At 37.4% G+C, this 20993-nt stretch overlaps 1 protein-coding gene across 38 annotated transcripts in view; it reads left to right on the forward strand.

The window, feature by feature from the left end:
- The window catches only part of PTPRD (protein tyrosine phosphatase receptor type D), a 382778-nt gene that overhangs the window by 137991 nt on the left and 223794 nt on the right, over positions 1–20993 (forward strand). For 19 of the 38 annotated variants that reach the window (XM_068235008.1, XM_068235101.1, XM_068235030.1 and 16 more), the window contains exons 4-6: positions 14088–14276; positions 19198–19206; positions 19815–19832. In XM_068235008.1, the coding sequence (XP_068091109.1) occupies positions 14088–14276; positions 19198–19206; positions 19815–19832 (216 nt within the window). The remainder of the gene's footprint in view (positions 1–14087; positions 14277–19197; positions 19207–19814; positions 19833–20993) is intronic. The other 19 variants (XM_068235075.1, XM_068235084.1, XM_068235288.1 and 16 more) reach the window with 2 other exon arrangements.

Genomic DNA, 20993 nt, shown 5'->3' on the forward strand with positions numbered 1-20993 from the left:
CTGGTTCCCTTAAAAAGAAAAATGAAAAAAAAATGCCCTATTTTGTTGCTACATAATCCTTCATATATTTTTAAAATAAACGTGGTTTTAGTCAAATATGTCTTTTTTCACCTTACATTTCATTATGTAGAGGTGTGACTAGCCATGTGAGTCTAGGAATGATAATAGGGTAATTATTTATTGTGTTCAGCAAAGGAAAAGGACTGTTAAATGTGCCTCTACTGAAATGTTAATATCACAGGAATCTTGGTATTGCATGTGGAAAAAGTGACTTTCTTTGATTTTTTTGCCCTAGCAAAAAACCTAGTGATTTCTGGAGTTTGTTCTGCGGATTTTAAACATACATGTAATACATCCCATGGGCTTTGCCGAACTTGATCGGGAATTATGTCAGTGCTAAAAGTAGACATTTTATCCATTACGTAAATGTTCTCTGCAAAAGTAGAAATATAAAATCAATCTTAAAATTACAAACATGGATATAATATTGGAATAAGAAGCTAGCATTACGTAATGGGATAAATCATATTTATTGTTCTTCAAATACAGAGGTTGCGATACAGTAGTTTTTATTTTTAAATGTTAGCTATTAAATAATTGCTCATATCAAATAACAAAAAACAAGAGTTTGCTTTCCAGCGGTTCTGGAGGTGTCCATCATTGCATTCCAGCGGTTCTGGAGGTGTGTTTAGCTTCTAAGGGCAACAATGGTTAATTTGCATATATTCGGCAGTGATGCACTGGGAGACATCTCAAGCTCACTCCAACCTGAATTATTGCAAATTCTTTCTGTTTTAAGAAAGCAAACTCTTGTTTTCCTTAGTATTTTAGTAAGGGGGCTTTTAGGACCATTGTAGCCCCTCACACACTCCAATAACTTCTGGTTCACCATGAGCTTGCTGGTTAGTCTGTACCAGTTCATATCAAATAGTTTATCAAGAGAAGTGGAGATTAAAGGGAGTCTGAAGTGAAAAAATAAATAAATAAAAAACACAACAGATACTTACCTAAGGAGAGGAACGGCTCTGGGTCCTATAGAGCCTTCCTGCTCCTCTCATGGTCCTGTCATTCCTGCGCTGGCTGGCTCCCCCGTTAGCAGACTCCGACTGATGGGTCAGCAATTGCTCGCTGTCACTGCGGGGGAGCTTTGGGAGCACGTGGGACGCTCTGTACAGTGCATGCGTGAGCTCTATAGGACCCAGAGCCTTCCCTCTCCTTAGGTAAGTATCTGGTTTTTTTGTTTTTGTTTTTTCACTTTTAACTCACTTTAACCATTTCAGCCCCCGAGTATTTTTCACCTTATGCATCCGAGCAATTTTCACCTCCCGTTCATTTGCCAATAACTTTTTCACTAATTATCACAATGAATTGCTCTATATCTTGTTTTTTCCGCCACCAATTAGGCTTTCTTTGGGTGATACATTTTGCTAAGAATTATTTTTTTTCTGAATGCATAACAGGTATATTAAGAATGCATAACAGGTATATAACAGATATTAATATATTAAGAAAAAAAATAGGAAAAATCATTTTTTCTCAGTTTTGGGCCATTATAGCTTTAAAATAATACATGCTATCATAATTAAAACCTATTTATTTTATTTACCCAAGTATCCCAGTTATTACACCATTTAAATTTTGTCCCTATCACAATGTATGGCGCCAATATTTTATTTGGAAATGAAGGTGCATTTTTTCAGTTTTGCGTCCGTCACTATTTACAAGCTTATCATTTTAAAAATGTTCGCAATATACCCTCTTCACATGCATATTAAAAATGTTCAGGCTCTTAGGTAACTATTTATGTTTTTTTTTATTGTAATTTTTTTTCCATTAAAAATGTATTTGGGTAATTTTTGGTGTGGGAGGTAAACAGTTAATTTTAAATGTAATAATGTGGGTTTATTTTATTAAAAAATGTATGTAGATGAGATTTATTTTTTTTTAGCCCTTAAAAAGCGAAGTGCTCGCTTCCAGGAAGCATAAGGAGGATGGGGAACGTTTTTCTTTTTTCTCAGAAAGACCGCGGCCTCTGATAAGAAGCCATTGGTTTTTCTGCTGGGGACTTAGAACAATGAAAGGGAACTATGTTCCCATTCATTGATCCCTGGGCTACCTGGGGGCGGCATGGGGTGTGCTTGGGAGCGCGCAGAAGCACAGCAGCAGCCGCCTGGAAGTGACAATCACGTCCAGGTGGCTGAAATGGTTAAATGCTAACATTTGCTAACATTTTGCTAAAATGGTTACTCTCATAATAATTAAATAATTTAATAGATTAAGTCGTGTGACCTCAATAGATAACTGATAGGCAGTCTTTACCTGAATGACAGGCCACTTAGACATGTTGGAAGGATCACATGACTTAGCGGTTAGGATTTTGGTGCTCTGATATGTGGAGTATACTGGAAGTTAACTATGTTATTCAAAGCATTATGTGAACGTATGCATAAAATATTAAAAGAGCATTTGTTTTGAGTAATTAGCTGAACATATTTGCGGTCATTGTTACTTATTTGATCTGAGCAGTTACCAGCAGAAAACATTGTCGGCCCTATCTACCAGTTTCTGTGGAATGATTGTGACTTATAGGCACAAAAAAAAAATGAAGTAAGCAAGCAAAACACTCTTCTTCCGAAAATGTGGCGCTGAACTGTAAAGATTGCATTACTTTAAACAAAAGGGGAATTTTCAATTAAAGGGACCCTGAAGTGAGAAGTGTATGGTGGCTGCCATTTTTATTTCACTTAAAGCATATCTAAAGTAAGAGAGATATGAGAGATATGAAGACTGACATATGTATTTCTTTTTAAGCAATATTAGTTGCCTTGTAGTCCTGTTGATCTCTTTTGCTGCAGTAGTGTCTGAATCACAAACCTGAAACAAGCATGTAGCTAATATAGTCAGACTTGGGTCAGAGCACTTGATCTGCATGCATGTTCAGGGTCAGTGGCCCAATATACTAGAGGCAGAGAATAAATAGGACAGCCAGGCAATTTGCATTGCTTAAAAGGAAATAAAAATGGCAGTCTCCATATTCCTCTCAAGGTGAGCTTTAAGCAAAATAAAAATGATAATAATTATAAAATCAGATGTAAATATAATTAAATAAAGAAACATTACCAGGAATAAACTTTTACAAATTACCCCCTTTTTTCTTGTTATGGTTACAATTCTGCTGATAAAAACTGCATATTTTAGTTAATGGAAAGCAGTAACTATTTCTTGCAACCCTTTGATTTACAAGAATGAAATAATGAACAGTTACACAGCAATGAAATATTGAACAATGGCCAAGAGCAACTGATTGCCGATCTCACCATGAGAACTGACTATTAGTATAATTCAGTTGGGAAAGACAATCTTCCTCAATGCTTAAGGCTACAGGCTAGTCCCTATCTGTCACTCACAGCAAGTTAAAAGAGCTTTTTATGTGTTTGCTGTTTCCCAGTGATGTGCCAAGTATGGACACAGACGTTAGATTGTTAGCAGGTTCTTCTGAACTTGGATTGTGAACATAGAACAAGAACAGAGAGGAAGAAAAGATGACATCACCGGTTTGGCTTGCACTGGAGAGCTGGTATCCGTGATACAGTGCATGACTGCCTGCTGAATTGACAATGTGAAGGAGAACACACAGCATCATTAAGAGGTGCTTTTCTTAGCTCAAAGGAATTCTGCATTACTGGAAACAGGGATTTTGCGATAGCACATTAATGATGCCATGCAATTAATTTATATTGTCGTAGCTGAACAAAAAAAAACGGCCTGTGCAGTGAGTCATTTCCATATGTAAAGATTGCCAGTTTGCCGTACAGGAAATGGCCTAAAACACCCACTTGGCAAACAACAAGACAACTCAACTTTTAATCAATTAATAATAATAATACATCTGATTTAATGTTTGCTTAAAGCCAACTTATCCTACAGTAAAAAAATGTGTCCTCAATGTCAGCAACACAATTCAGGATAACAGAAGCTATTTTGGGATATTCTTTATCGGGATTATAAAGCAGCTGTACCAATTTCTGCAGTACTTTGGTAAAAAGTGGTTGGCTGCACATTTTATTTTAGAAAATGATAAAATAAAAAAAAAGCTTGAAAAGGTGCTTGCCTCTACTAGCTGACACTGAGAAGGGGTTCCGGGAAGGTTGTCTGCCTTTGAGGCCCGTGGTAGTACTCAGTGTCTCTGTCTGCTAGGCAACATAAGCTATTTTTTCAGGCGTGAGACCGTATAAAACTTTTTTTGTGTGTAGAATAAATCACATGCCGTGATAACACAGCCAGGACTTTCTCTGTGCAGTGTGTTCAAACAGATGATGCGTAGAGCTGAGGAGAGTGGAATTATGTTCGTGCACGGAATAACTGAGCAATATTGTCATTAGACATCTTTTCCTAGATTATTCACAGTCCTATACCTCTTGTGATGCAAATGGAGTGTCTCTTTTTTTCTCCTCATGTCTTAACTTCATATCCTTGTATGGAGCAGGAGTCACATGTTTATTCTATGTTACCATTTTTATGCTAATGGCACAGGCCTTTAATTGGTTGAAGGACAGCCCCTCTTTCATGTATCTCTCAGTTCTATACAAGCCATTTGTAATGTTTTTACAGTGGAACTGAACTCTGAGGAGGTTCGTTGCAAAAAAGATATGCTTACCTTCCTCTATGTAATGCTTAAGCAGCGCTGTATTATTTCTTTGTCTAATTTCTGCTACAGAAATGTCCCCTGTGATGGTGATGACAAAGATTTACATATGCTTAGTACTAAATGGATATCCAGCTACTCTGGATGTAATCATCACTACTGGACAGTTAACTGACTCATGTTCTGAAGTAGTGGCCATTGAGTAGTGTTCACATTACTAAAACTGCTATAACAGTATGTATCACTTCCACAAATTCTTGAAATGTTGCAAAGGGGAAGCAATGGGCATTGCTATTTTGGACTTTCAACTGCAAATTCTTAATAGCTGCTGCTATAGTCTCAAATATATAATATATTATTTTTGTAATAAAAATTTTTATGTGACATCTGTTGTATTAATACTACTATTGATCTAAAGTGAGATTTTGCAGAGTTTAGAGTTTTTGTTTTTTTTTAGTTACTGGTAGATTTCCTTTTTATTTAGTATACATCTTTGTTAATATAATAGTGCCATGCTATTCTTATTTCACATCTTTGTAACAATGGGGTACAGATCTTTCTTTTTTTGCTGTAAAAAGCATCATCCATCATCTCCTTGTATGAATATTTTTCGACACAAACCAAAAACCACATTTTTAGCATCCCTTGCTCTGTGTTCTTACTCATACATCTAAAGGGCTTAAAGGACAACTGAAGTGAGAGAAACATGGAGGCTGGAGTGATCTTAACTTCAGTATTACAGTTTAAATTTTTTTAATTTTACTTTCTTACTTGGTGCCCAAAAGTTTGCTTAATTACTTAATAAATATTTCCTATGTTTTTTTTGTGTTTTGTTTTTTTGCATTTAGTTATTTACAAGTTGAAATCTATTAAGGAATATATGTGACACTGTGGCTTGAAAAACACTGATGCCTACTTGTGACCTAATAAAACACAAGGCAAATGTTATTTATACATTGAAGGCAGCGCAATAACAGTGACTATAACATGTAACCTTAGTAGGTCTACTACTTTTAACTTTATCGGTTACTCAACCCCGCCAACAACCTTAACATGCTCACTGTTTGCAACAGTGTATATAGCGTGGAACATTTTGCATGAAGTTCCCAATGGTACTCCAGATCTTTTGGGTTCTTGGCAGTACCTCTGATTGCACTTATTCTTACTTTAATTTAAAAATGCAGGTCTACGGTGACAGTTTTGGAGATTTGCTTTGCTTTTGGTTTATCTGCCCTGTGTAATAACAGCAGGACACCCAATGACATCTTATCCGTGTCTTTATTTCATCCCCGCAGCATGTAGATCTGATGATAAAGAGAAACACTTTTCTTTAGTACCTGCATTTATTGCACACTGCTGTTATTTCACTCTTCAGAACATATTGATCAAGCCCAGTTCATAATAGCAATGGTCTACACTTGAGATAGCAGAGGTGTTGTAATCTCAGTGACAGACAGTGGAAATTACTGTGTTTTTCCCCGCATCTCTCCAATGGAGTCTAAGCATAATAGCAGGGTTTTACAGAGAGAAAGCCAATGTTTGCCGAAGTTTCTTGGAAAAGATGATAGGCTCTAAGTATATAGTGAAACACATCCTACCGTCTTCTAAAATACATTTTCTAGTATGTGATACATGGTAAATTATATGTGATGTGCTGGAAGGTAATTTGCCATCCTAAGAGGGGCAGCACATTATCACACTTCTCTATAGACTGCACTTTCATGGTATATCAATATGTAATGATATAACCATTGAGGCTGGTCCCCTATATATGTTCTATATATGTGCTATGAAAGTGATATTCACAGCATAGAAAAAGCTTGGCAGCACAAGAGTGAATAAGCTTGATGGCTGGAACTAATGCAATGTAAAAAATGTACACTGTATTTGTGATTTAAAAAAAAAAAGTTTTTCCTCCTTCCCCTTCTTCTTCTTCATTATTATTATTTTATTATTATTATTAATTATAAACCTATATACTTCCACACCAACCAGCCCCTTTTTCACAAATTCAGTGTTCTGAGAGAAGGGAAAATGGTTACTTTTTTCGAGGTATATGTAATGATCCACTCAGCTGCCTGCGCAGGCAGGCAGCTTTTTGACCACTGTTCAGGTCTGCATTCTGCAGGTCTCTGGAAAAGAGACCTTTTGTCAGTTTTGCAGCTTGCTGCTGCTGAGGAATTTGCATACGTTTGTCATGCAAATTGCCTAGCCACATCCTTTGTAGGCTTGCTCTATATATACCATGTGATTCCACAGTACGTGGCTGGTCATAAGGGTTTGTCCTGTGAAACACTCCTGGAGTGTCAGCCATGCTTATTGTTTGAAGATTAGTTTAGAGTAATTCCTGGGACTGCACTAGGCATCCTTGCTAGAGCAGTCAGGATTGTATTATTTGTATTGCCTGTTCTGTCTGTCTGTCGTGCTTGGATCACACTAGCCTCTAGCAGTAGCGGCTGTTGATCGTTCTGATCTACAACTCTCTTGCTGTACTTGGATCGCACTTGCTCTGACGGAAAGAGCAGTGGATCCAGCTCGCTCTGTTTCTATACTTGGATCACACTCGCTCTGGCGGAAAGAGCAGTGGATCCTGCTAAGCTCTCTTGCTATACTGGGATCGCACTTGCTCTGGCGGAAAGAGCAGTGGATCGTATCTCTCACTTATTCCTGTTTTCGTGTATCTGTCTTGTCTGATACGAACGCTTGCTGGAAGCTCGGTGAGGTAACCGTTAAGCAAGCGCTCGTGTCCTCTGTTTCATGTTTGTCTGTCGGTGGTTAGTTAGGCGTGCTTGTCTCTGTTGTGCTTAACACGCGGAGACCACGCAGTAAACGCGTTCGCTGTTGCGAATGAGTGCGGTGTTCGCGTTTAGTTAGCGTTTGTTATTTTCCTTGTCTTCTCATTGTATTATTGCTGTGCCTTTGCTACTCTCATGCCCTGTCTTGCTTAAGCCTTGTGTCACCTCGGGCAATCGCCTCTCTTGCGATTGCGTTCCTACTTCGTTTCTGCTGTTGTGTGTGCACCGTCGCGGGTTGGCGACTAGATTGGGGCACATACATACATTCTGTCTCTGTGCTCATTCTCTTTCGCAATCGCTTCTCTTGCGATTGCGCTCTCACTTGGTTTCCTCTGTTGTGTGTCCACCATCGCAGGTTGGCGGCTAGATTGGTGGACATACATACATTCCTCATCTGTGCTTATTCGGTCTTGTGTCGTCGGTTAGCAATCGCCATCTCTGGCGATTGCCTTCTCACCTGGTCTTCATGGTTGTGTGTTCATCGTCGCAGGGTGGCGACTAGATTGGTGGACACACATACCCTCTGTCTCTTTGATCTCTCTCTTTCAGGGCTATCTTGCCCTGCGTTTCTTCCCTTTGTACAATTCCTGTCTGGCGTCTGTGGCAGGGCAGAGGAGCTGTTCCTCTGCACTCCACAGCTCCACCTGCCGACAGGAATTTCCCTCTACAGGTGCGTTGCACCTTTTGCTGGGTTCCCTCAAATTATACGCTTGTGGAGGTTTTCCGCAGTGTCAGCGCACGTCCTGTGCGCTGATCACGGAGAGAATTCCACAATCGTTACAGTATACCTGTTTTCTGTGTTTCTGGAGTAGAATTTTATCTTGTTTCTGTCCTTGGGATATTAACAGCTTTAAGGAACAAAACCTTTTTTTTTTTACAGATGACAATAAAAATCCCATGAAAAGTGTGCCTTACAAGGCTTTAACCCAGGACTTAAGCATCATACACACACTGGAAGAAACTCGGCCGAGGGGGCCAATAATAACCACCTCCGCTGAAACTATAGCATGAGTACAGCAGCCCATGATACCTCCCCCACCCCCGCCTTGGCCAGCGATCTGCCAGGTGGATCAATTTTGCAGATCTCTGGCTGATAGCATTGTTCCCCCCTCCATATGATGTCACTTGTGCTCTGCTCAGTCAGCCCTCTGTCCCTTACCTGCATAGCAACACACCATGTCACTTGCTTGCAGCCCCGTGATACGTCTGTACAAAGTTGGTCCTGCAATGTCGCCCACCAGACCACATGCCTCATACATGTGTACAGTACGAGGCTTAAAGCTTAGTCCGCCCCAAGATGGATTTGTGCCATGCACAGTGACGGAAGATACACTATTACCGTCTACAGCACAAACCCCATTTTTCAAAGTGTCTACATTGTGTCCTTAGCATACATGTTATATATGTAGCTTTAGTATTATGACATGTCCAACTTTGATCAATGTCTGTAAAAATTATGTACATGTGGACTTTGTGTTCCGTCACTGCAACAGAATTAACTGACACCGGACAGAACGGACATATTGGCACATGACTAAATGCATCCTATATTTAGTATATGCTTTATTAACAAATCCATTGGTACATTGTGGTCCATTCTGTGAATTGCACTGTTTAGACTCCCATGTAAACTGAGCCACTAAGAGCTGCAAAGCAATTGTGCAATCCACTTTTCTACCATAGTGCATCAACAGTGCCCAAGTCACCAGTTACATTTTATTGTTCATTAAACAGACTCGCTAATCTCAATTTCTACCTAATTATTCATTTTATCAGTAAGCTCACTGAGGTCACATTCTAAAACAAATAACATAAATTAAAGCTTCTATTAGATAATTATTCAAGTAGCAATTATATTGTTTTGAGATTTTTTTTTTCATGTATTGTCATTTCTTTGTTTTCATGGAATATACCTGACAGCCACACTAGAAACATACCACAGCTGTCACACTAAAGCTGAATTTACTACTTGAATTAGTTACAACGTGATATTTCTTTGGGGAAAAAAATATCAATAATATTTGAATTTTTTTTATTACATATCATGAAAAATGATAATTATTATTAATGTTTTAAGCAGTATGGAAATCACTTACACCCTGCATTGTAACCCTGTGTAGGCTAAAACTATGCGTATGGCAGCATATGCATGTGTGGTGTAATATTTTTGTAGGGATCATACTTTACATACTTTACATAAACTTAGCTTTAAGCAAGTCTGTGAAGTTAGTAGAAAGTGTGTAATGTAAGGAAGAGAACATAATCAGAGGTTACCTTTGAATAAAAGCTGCAAGTCAAAATGATCAGCAGTTCCAAAGATACTGGGTATAATTTGTCGAGGCATCTACAGAGATATCCATGCATTCCCAGGTATCATAAGCAATTCAGCAAATCTAGACTGGGTTGATTAAAAATTGTCTCCTAATAAGTGGTCAGTAATAAAACAGAGCATAACACTCACAGTATAGCCACACCTTCCATAAAAATCCAAAATTTTAAAACATCAAAGTTCCAAAACTGGTTCAGATGAATCAATTCATCAACAGTTAATATACACCAATGTTTTTCCTTCATAAACTGCCACAATGCTTCATGCAGCTTTAGAAACAGGAAGCGTCCACCACACCCCAATGTGAGCAACTCACCGTGTGGTAAGACCTTCACAATACAATAAATAAGTGAGGTTTTACACTATGAGAAGCTCTTTTAGTGAGGTTATTGGAGGTCGATTAATGCTGATAAGAGGGTGATTGATCTAAGGAGAAGATATCCTATATTGTGATCGCAAGAGGTGGGGGACGACCCGGGAACGGTCCAAGGTGCAATTAGACCTGAGTGAAGGTCTTACCACACGGTGAGTTGCTCACATTGGGGTGTGGTGGAGGCTTTCTGTCTCTGAAGCTGCGTGAAGCATTATGGCAGTTTATAAAGGAAAAAGATTGGTGCATATTAAAGGAAACCTTAACTGAACGGGGGGTAGCGCTGTTGCGGACTGCAACGCGTTCAAAAATACGCATTGCCACATATCTATGCGTGCGGAATGCGGCAACGTGTATTTTTGTATGCGTTGCAGTCCGCAACAGCGCTAATTGCAGTAGGGAATGCATCCAATACTACGCATGGCGGCCGGCCGACTGGTGAGTCGTCAAAAACGAAACTAAGTGACAGCGGGGAACCGGAGGATTCCAGAGCGGCTCCGAGGGCACAGGACTGCTGCAGGGGGCTGGTAATAGCCCCAGGTAAGTGAAACTCTTTACCCCCCGTTCAGTTAAGGTTCCCTTTAACTGTACATGAATTGATTCATCTGAACCAGTTTTGGAACTTTGATGTTTTGAAATGTCTGATTTTTGTGGAAGGTGTGGCTACCTAATACCCAATTTTACATTATCTTGGTTTCGCCATCAGAAACACTCCCTATATGTATATATTTCTGTATATTGGCATTTAACCCTGCCCTCCCAGTTGCTTAGCCTAGGCTATAATGTTACACAGCCTTCTGCCCCAGAGCATTCTAAGAGACTAGGCGACATAGGCAACTTTTGCTCTCCTCTGAGATCTTCTAGGTGGTATTTTCACATCTTGTCAGTAAAATGCACTATAAACCACTGGCAAATAAGAATATGCTCAGAATGGTTTTAAGGTACTTTTTTCGTGTACTTTGTGGTACTTTTTCCATTGCAAAGTGCTAAAAGGTTATTTTAAAAAGAAGTTGAAAACTTTCTCCTAGGAGAAAACCTAGGAGAATTAAGTGAATTGCATATGGGCCCAGGTGTTGTTTCTGATCACTCCGCAACACACAACAAACAAATGTAAGGCAGTGATGCTCTTTGCCAGCAGTACAGATGTTGCTGCCTGTGATAAATTTCAGAATGTAAATCAGCATGAGGAATGATTTTATAGTAGGCAGACTCTAACTATATAATTTATAAATAAATATTGTAAAAAAAAAAAAAAAGCAATTTCATTCATAAGGGTATAATCAGTAAAGTTCCTTTTTAAGTTGACGATAAAGCAAGTAGAGCTTCAGAGTGTCCTTATCAATAATCATACCTATAATAATAAAACTATGTGAGGAGGTCGTGTCACAAAATAGGTGAGACCAATGACATATTTTACTGGAAAAGTCAAAATTGTGCCAATCCTTTTGTCAAGCTAACTTTGCTGATTTGTACTCACAATTTTTTTCTGAAGGTAACCTTCTATCGAGTGTTTTTCCAAGACTCTATTGTTCCATTTTGTGCCAAATATAGCTGAAAACATACCTGACATTTGAAAACCTTGGAGACTTATTTCTTTCTGGCTTTCTCATTGATGGTCATGGCATAATCTTTTCTGAGTCATTCCTCTGAAACAGTTATGCAGATCAAAAACATCTGAAAGCCTTGTCTGTGCTATTTGAAGCCATGATTCCGAAAGTATTATAGCCTGAGGATCAGCATTACAAGATAACATTTTGGATGGTGTTCCAAACAACAGCTTTCATAATTCAGTACAGATATGTACTTTAAAGCAAACCTGAAGCAAAAATAAACGTATGTGATAATGAATTGTATAGTACAGCTAAGAAATAGAACATTAGTAACAACTTGGGTCGAATACAGTCCTATTTTCTGAAGCAGTTAAACAAACAAAAAACAGTGAGAAACAGGTTAAGATATGTTTTTGCTGCAGAAAAGTTCAAAGGGTCATTAGCTCTGCTCTGTTTTATAGTTTAACCACTTCAGCCTACAGGGTTGAGATTTTTTTACATCTGAACAACTTTCACCTCCCATTCATTTGCCAATAACTTTATCACTACTCATCACAATGAATTGATTTATATCTTGTTTTTTCCGCCACCAATTTAGGCTTTCTGTGGGTGATACATTTTGCTGAGAATTAATTTATTCTAAATTCATTTTAACAGGAATATTTAGAAAGAAATGGAAAAAATTCATTATTGCTCAGCTTTTGGCCATTATAGTTTGAAATTAATACATGCTACCATAATTAAAACCTATGTACTTTATTTACCAATTTCTCCTGCTTATTACACCATTTAAATTATGTCCCTATCACAATGTATGGCGCCCATATTTAATTTGGAAATAAAGGTGCATTTTTTCAATTTGCATCCATCACTATTTAGAAGCCCATAATTTAATAAATCATATTGATATACTCCTTTTACATGAATATTTAAAAAGTTCAGACCCTTAGGTAACTATTTATGTTTTTTTTTATTATTGTAATTTTTTATTTTATTTTTTATTAAAACTTGTATGTTGGTATTTTTTGGTGTGGGAGGTAAACAGGGGATTTTAAATGTGTAAAAATGTATTTCTTTAATAGAATGTGGTTTGGGGTGTAGTTTTACTAGTTGGCCACAAGATGGCCACAGTCAAAAAGTCCTGGGAGCGATCGATCTTGCTCCCAGGAAGAAGAAAGAAGACCAGAGCTCAGAAAAGCCGCAGCGTCTGAAGAGACGTTGTCGGCTTTTCTCCGGGGGGGGGGGGGGGTCCGATCAACGAAAGGGATCTATAATCCCTTTCATTGATGGCTGGGCTATCGGCCGGCGGCGGGAGCGTGCACGGAGGGGCCCGCGGGAGCGCACGCGACCCGCGGGAGTGCGCCCTGCCTAACTGGACAAAAATTTTCGTCCAGTTAGGGTGAAGTGGTTAAAATGCAGTGTGGTTTGTAAGCTGCAAAAATGACAGACTGATGGAATGTTATAAAAAAAATTCTATATAACTGAAAAAAATAAACCTCTCTTTGCTACTAATGTTCTATTCATTATCACTATCATTAGCTAGCTTTCATGAAAACTGACATACAGTATGTAGGTTTCGGTCGACTGAATGGAAAAATAATTTAGGAGTATTGCTAGCTTTAATAAGGAGGAGGCGCTATTATTGTGTGCCAATCAAAACTGTTGATTCATAGTTGAAAATTATATTTTTACTCAGAATTTGCTTTATGCAATAAAACATAATCACTAACCATGTGGGTACAATATGGATATATTGTGTAGGGCAAAAAGGTAATCTGTACGTATTTAAAGTAAATCTTGCAGAAAGGATGCTAAGTATAACTTTTACCCTTGCAATATAGGTTATACAGTACATGTACAAATATGCTTTTACAAACGTAACATACAAAAGCATAGTAACTTGATTATCAGACGCTCTTGTAGTTAAAAATGCTTGCTCTCTCCATTTTGACTGTATTATATAGTGCTTACATCTTCTGGATCTTCCAGAGAGGTTTAGAACTATGTTAAAAGGGCAAGCTAGTAGATGTCTGTATGATTTATCAAATCAAGTGTCAACAAATTTGAAAAGGAAGTGGAGCAGTTACCCAAATAAACCAGTCAGAATCCTTATTTTTTCTTACCATCTGCAATCTAATTGCTTTCTTTAGGAAATTAATAGTCTTTCTTCGCACCTTTCTTGATAAATGAACCCCATGGACTGTTTAGATAAATCATGGAATAAACTCCACCATCACAGTACAACTAAAAGATCCCGCCTTGACATATAAGATGTTTTTAAAGCCAGAGATAATTCCTGGACAATGATCCAGAATTTTGTGTTCTTTTAGTCTCTGAAAATATGTGTTCATATTTAAGAGATGATTGTTATTAACCCTTTTCTACTTTTGGCTTTCAGAGGATCAAATCCCACGTGGTTTCCCCACGATAGACATGGGCCCTCAGTTAAAAGTGGTAGAACGCACGCGTACAGCCACCATGTTATGTGCAGCCAGTGGAAATCCTGACCCTGAAATTACTTGGTTTAAAGATTATTTACCAGTGGATACTAGCAACAGTAATGGGCGCATAAAACAACTGCGATCAGGTAAGGTCTCACCGGCCTCTAACCCCAAAAGTTTCTTTCTCTCACTTTATTATTTGCTTTTTATTTGTAGGTAAAGACTTTTTCTTCCTTCTTCTCTTCTCTCGTCTGATTAAGTGTGTTTTACGTGTCTGTCGTGTTGTCATAGCCAGTCTTTATTTGTGTGGATGTGTGTGTATGTGTTCTGCAGCTTCTGTTTAATCCTCATTCCCCACTGCTGTGACTGTACTTCAATACCTTTCATTTATTTTATTGCTCTAATACGCTATCCGACAGATCCATCCCTCTTCCTTTTCTTTTCCTCTCCTTTTTAATTTCAACAAATCTTTAACACGGTACTTCATTTAGAAATCAGAAGTACTTATAGGAATCGCTCATTACTAGTAAAATGATTAGTCAAGCAGAAAATCAGTCAACACTTTAACTAACCAACCTAAAAAGAACAATCTTACATCATTTTTAAAAAAAAAAAAAAAAAAAAAAAAAAAAAAAGCAGCTCAACGGGCTAATGATTTTGAGATGCAGCTGTATGTGCTTAAACTTTTTAAAGCCATAAAATAACAACTGGGTCCAATCTGAGATCGGTTGGCAATGCAGTCTATATTCTGCAGTTGCGTCTGAAGCAAATTGCACTTTGCCATTATTATCTGATGTTTAAACATTTTTAAATTTTAACTTAAATGAATCAAAGAAAGCCGCACAATAACACCATTAGCAGCAATGTTTAATGGTTCACCTTTTAAAATAACATTATAATAAAGATAAACTTAAAATTTTTAGTTAGCATGCCTTTTATATTGATCATCCACTGCTCCTGATCTTCTCTCTGTCTGTGTTCACTGTTCTGGCTCAGTGGCTATTCCCTTTAAGAGGACGCATAATGATTAATAGCAGAAATTAAAAAAATAATTCAGGTTACCCATTGTTATGCTAATTCTACAGGTTTCATACTTCTCATACCTATATATTGCTGAATATTGGTATGTAAACCTGTTCTCCCAGTGATGTTAAGCCTAGGCTATGATGTCACATAGCCATTTGCCTCAGTGCACTATGGGAGATCAGCTGAAGTTCCCATTCACTATTGAGAGGGGGGTTTCCACAGTGATTCAACTTGCAAGCAGTAAAGATGACGGCATCACGGATACATTTGAGAATGTAAATAAGGGTGAGGTAAGCTCTTTCAATGGGTGAACATTGACTAATTAATTTATAACTTAATATTGTAAAAAATAGGGAGTGATATTCATTAAATTATATCCAGTAATGTCACTCTTTAAGGAGCGAGGTCATAACCAATGAATCCCTGCACTACCAGTGTTATTCATTGACCCTAGTGAGACAATATTTACAATTCTAATTGGCCTGTTCTCTAAATCTCTTCCAGTGCAAGCCTCATTGCAGCTGTTGAGGATGTAACAAGTGCCTGTTTTCTGCTCTTATTACGAAAAGTTGTGAATAGAAGTTTCTTCCTTTTTCATTGCCTTCTGTAATAAAGTATATACTATTTGGGTAACTTTTTAGTTCCGCTTGAAGAACTCATTCACACCAGTGCATAAAACTAAGCATTATGATTAACGTACACAATGTTTCCAATACATTAAAAGAAGTGGAACTGCTGACTCAATATAACAGTTACTTTTTTTTTTCAAAAGAATACATGGTAGGCCCTTGAACTACTAAGTTTCATGCTATATTAGTCCCACACAAAGTCCTGCCTTCTTTTTATGGTAGCTGTTATTAAATTTAGAAAATTAACTCATGTTCTAACTAAAATGAAGTAAATGTTTCATTGCTTTGAGTTTTGCATGCAGTAAAAGTCTTCTCAATGCCAGGTATCTGGTTCCAGAATCTGGCACTATCAATCGCAGCTTCCAGGCCCTGGAACTTTGTTGAGTGTGTTTGCATGAATAGAAATTAAACAAAAGTTTTGACTTTTCCTATGCATCTGTATGGAGGGTTAGTGGAACTCTAGTCAGTGCATTATAGTATCCTCTCCATGGAATCTACTGCACTTGACACCACTTACAGTATGTTTTCTTCAAGAGTATGACCTCAGAACACTTCAGTTAGAGCCACAATTTATAAATGGAAGATATGAATCATCATCATAATTTTCAGCTACTGGTTTTATTTCGCTGAAACCAGTGTGAGTAATTCTGATAGCCAGTAACATCAATTATGTAGTTACATAGCAGGTATGGTTGAAAAAAAGAACTCTATCCATCAAGTTCGACCAGGGGAAAAAAAATCACTGTCCTGAAGCTGCTCATATCCCAGGTGATCCAGGGGAAGGTGAAAACTTGTTTAGTCTTGGGCCAATTGGCCTTAAAAGGGGGAAACAAACTTCCTGACTGCAGATGGCAGCCAAATAAATCCTTGGAACTGGGAACTAAAGTACTTAGTAATTATAGCCATGGTTGTCCTTCAGTACAAATAAAGCATCTAAGCCCTCTTTAAATGCAGACATAGTTTGCCATAACAACTTACTTTTACTGTATAAAACCCTTTCCTAAATAAATGGCAAAACTTTTTTTCCCTCCACATGTAGATCACATCCCCTTGTACATTGTTCAAGCCTAGGGACAAAAAGCTCATCTGCCAAGCTTTTGTACTGCCCTCTGATGTATTTATACATGTTAATCAGGTCACCTCTCCTCCTTTTTTTTTCCAAGCAAAATAAGCCCAGTATGTCCAACCTTTCTTGGTAACGTGAGGCCTTCAATCCCTCTAATTAATTTAGTTGCCCATCTTTGTACCCATTCTAGTAGGTCAATGTCCTTTCTATAGTATGGCGACCAAATCTGTATCTTCATACATTATTATATCCTTATACTTCAGATGTGGCCTCCAAAGTAATTTATACAGAGGGAGTAGTATACTAGAATCTTAAGATTTTATTTCCTACTTTATCCATCCCAGAATTTAATTTCCTTTACTTGTTATCAACCAGTATTCCTTGGTAAGTTCTTCTTCAAGTCTGATGTTCCCAGCTGTATGCCGTTTTTTATATGGTCTCTACTGTTGGTACGTCCAAGGTTAATGACTTTACATATACCATCTGCCATATGTACAGGCATACTGTAAGTGCTGAAATTATAGCTGACCTACCACAAAGAGAATAATCCTCCTTTCATCTCAGTATGAATATGGTAGCAGTGATGGAGTCCAGGGTTTACCTTGGCAAAGGAGGAGCTGCACTTGGTTTTGAAGATTTTTTTATTCTAGCTATTTGTATCAATGCTAAAGAAAATCTAAAAGTTAAATTTTTCTCAAGCACAAAACCATTTCAAAGAGAATCTGTATTGTTAAAATCACACAAAAGTAAACATACCAGTGCGTTAGGGGACATCTCCTATTACCCTCTGACACAACAGTATGTCCACACATAGAAAATACATCCATACCCAAGCAGGCTGTATACAGCCTTCCTTTTGAATCTCAAAAGATCATTTGTGTGTTTCTTTCCCCCTGTTCTCATGCACTGAAGTTTCAGGCTGCTTGTTTCTTCCTGCAAACAGCTTTGCCCTTGTCTGTAATTCTTCAGTATGTGAAAGCCCAGCCAGCTCAGAGGACGATTTATCCAGCTTGTAAAAGATAAGAGAGAAGAGAGAAGCTGCTCTAATCCTAAATAACACACAGGCAGTGTGCATAGAGGGGCCTGGAAGGGGGAGTTCATAGCAGAACCACAACACTGAAGAACTTGGCAGCCTTCCAGACACAGGCCGACAAGTCTGACAGGGGAAAGATACATTGATTTATTACAGAGACAGTGATAGTGTGTGCTGCAGTAAGCCAGAACACATTAGAATAGCTTTTTGAACTTGTAGGATGATAAAAAACAGGATGCAATTTGTGTTACGGAGTCTCTTTAAAAACACTGAGACTCAAAAGACATGTTTAAATGGTTTTATTAATACATTTCTCCAGATTTGGAAGGACATTGGTATGGGTTTATGGGTTACATATATGTTCCTGGTGACTAATTAATTTGTAACATACATTATATGCATTTTTTCATGTATCCAAGCATATGGATTGCAATTTTTTCTTTGTATACTCTGTTAAAGTTGGGCCCCTTAGAAGTTAGAATTATCACCTTAAAAGAAAACAGCATTGTGTATTGAAAGACATCATGAAAGGAGAGGCCATAGGCACCATGAAAATCATGTATCTGCTGTTAAAACCACAGGTCAACACTGATCCTTAGTTTTCAATATCACTGGTGTGAATAAGCTCTACTATTAATGGAATGAGACGCATGAGGTTTATCTACAAGTTAAAAGGGGGTATTCTTCTTATTCACACTAGCCATTTTTGATGGACTTTGATTGCTCCTTTGCAAACAATAAAGGGTCCCCTTTCAATTGGCATCCTTGTGTGCATGTTGAGCAGTTGACTTGTAGATAGGTTCTTGTGGCCTTAGCCCTTCACATAACAAGAGAAGAATAAAAACCATCAGAACATTGCCAGCCTGCCTTTCAGCTATGCTTTGCTGGTCTCCATACGGTATCTTCTAAGTCCTGTGTGCAGTGACATTGCTATATGATTGCCTCAAAATTGTCTATAATATGAAGCAATCTCTGTCCACGTATGCAAACCTACAATTTTTGTTTTGAACACTTTCTAGCTAACTGTATTAGACATTACATTGAAAACCGACTATACCTAAACATAATTAAAAAAACATTTTAAATTAGACAGACTCCTGGCCCTCCACACTGTCCTGTTCTGGTCAAACTGTCTTGTAAAGTGCCTTCCTAATTGTTGTCAGCAGAGCCTGTGTTTACATTTTAGTGTAAAGTATTAATAATCAAAATGTGACATAGTTGAAGTAAAATTATAGAACTTAAAAAAGTGCCAAAAAACAAGGAATATAATCATATTTTTATGCTGTCTTTCTTCTCTCTATTTTAATTTACAGAATCCATTGGTAAGTGCTTAGTCCTCCAGCACACTCACTCCCTCACCAGTTTCCATGATTAGATGAGCCATAGTATTTTAAAATACTGTTAAAATGCATGGCATGCATTTTACAACTGTTAGCTAGTGTAGTCACAAGACCTTTGTAGTGGTGCACACACCTTCACAACCGTATTGTTGTTGTATCAAACGTTTCCAACACCTTTTTTTTATCAAGGAATTATCCTTTAGCTCCACTTATCCTAAATTAGTTGTTGTACCTTTACCTGTACCACAGTGTTTGATACCCAAATGACCTTCACACAATGTTAACATAAAAAAATTACAAAAAAAAACAAACCAAAACAATATGAGATTGCACTTTGAGGATTTAAAATGAAGCCCTCAATAGTCTATTTTTTATTACCTCTTGAAAAGTTAAGTGTAGTGTTGGGTCCTTTGCTTTTTGTGGTACAGTGCTGTAGGCACTTAGGACCTATTGCCTCTATTTAGTATATTCCTGTTTTCCTATTTATTCTGTAAATCTGATTTAAATCTTCTTCCAAAACGTTAGCCTCCTTCTTCTGGTACTAATGATTCTTCTTTCTAATCTTATTTGCATTCATATTATCCACCCAGGTGGTACACCAATAAGAGGTAAGATCGCTGAACTAAGAGTCACAGAATGATCTTATTCACACTTTTTTGTCTTCCCATTATATCAGTTACTTATCATTAAAAGAAATACCATTTTACTTCATTTTACTTTATTACATGTTCATGTGTCTTTTTCATCAGTTTTGTTTAATTTAATATACTAATTTTCAGTTGTGATATGCTTCAAAGAAAGCATATCCAGGTCCTTTGGCCAAAGCCCAGTCACAGCTTTCCATTTGTCCCTCTTTTTTCTTCTTCTTTTTTTTTCTTCTTTTTTTCTTCTTTTTTTTTTTGTCCGACTGACTGGAGAGAAAAGAAATAATTTTTTTCTTCCTTAGCTGTTCACGTTCTGGACCTAAGCCACATGGTCTAGGGAACAGTTGGAGACATGCAGAAGGAAACCAGGAACATAATCTTTTTGATCTTGTTATAAAAGGATGTTTTTGGTTTTGGTCTTATATTTGTTATTCAATTTTTGTTTTTTCTTTTTTTTTCTTTTTTTTTTTCTTGTAGCAACATTAAAAAAGTTGAAATTTCTTCTTGCAAATTCACATAATTGTTTTTCCCCTTTACTTAATTTTTCTTGAATTTCTTAACCGACTTTTTGAATCATCGATTCTCCAGGCAATGGCAAACCCAGGTTTACAACTCTGCAGTATCTCAGTAGAATGGTTGTAATACTGTTTTTTAGTATGCTGACACAATGTTTACAACTCCTCTTGTTTCCTCTTTTTTTTCTTGAGTTTTGTGACACCACACTGCTAATCCCACCTGTGGATTTTGTTGGGTGTCTTAGGGGCCTACAGAGGACCTCAAGCAGTGATTGGTAGACATCTTCTGGTCTTGGCAGTAGCCATTATTTTCTACATTTTATTTTCTAATTCAATTACTCTTTGTTTTCCAGCTAACATTCTTAAATTGTAAGTGGTACCAAAGTGTCTTTCTTTAGAATCTGCATGTCTTAAGGGAATTTTGTTTCTTGAGTTATACATATTTTTACTAAAACTGTGAATTATTGATACATTTATATATATTTTTTTCTTTTATCAAAAGCAGCATTTTTTGATCTTGCTGCAAATTTTTGGCTTCCATCATACATTTTTTTTGTAAAATCTGCCCCTTATTTATTAAATTAAACTACATCTTCAATATTTCACTGTT

This window comes from Hyperolius riggenbachi, chromosome 1 (genome assembly GCF_040937935.1).
Source record: "Hyperolius riggenbachi isolate aHypRig1 chromosome 1, aHypRig1.pri, whole genome shotgun sequence".
NCBI classification, from domain to species: Eukaryota; Metazoa; Chordata; class Amphibia; order Anura; family Hyperoliidae; genus Hyperolius; species Hyperolius riggenbachi.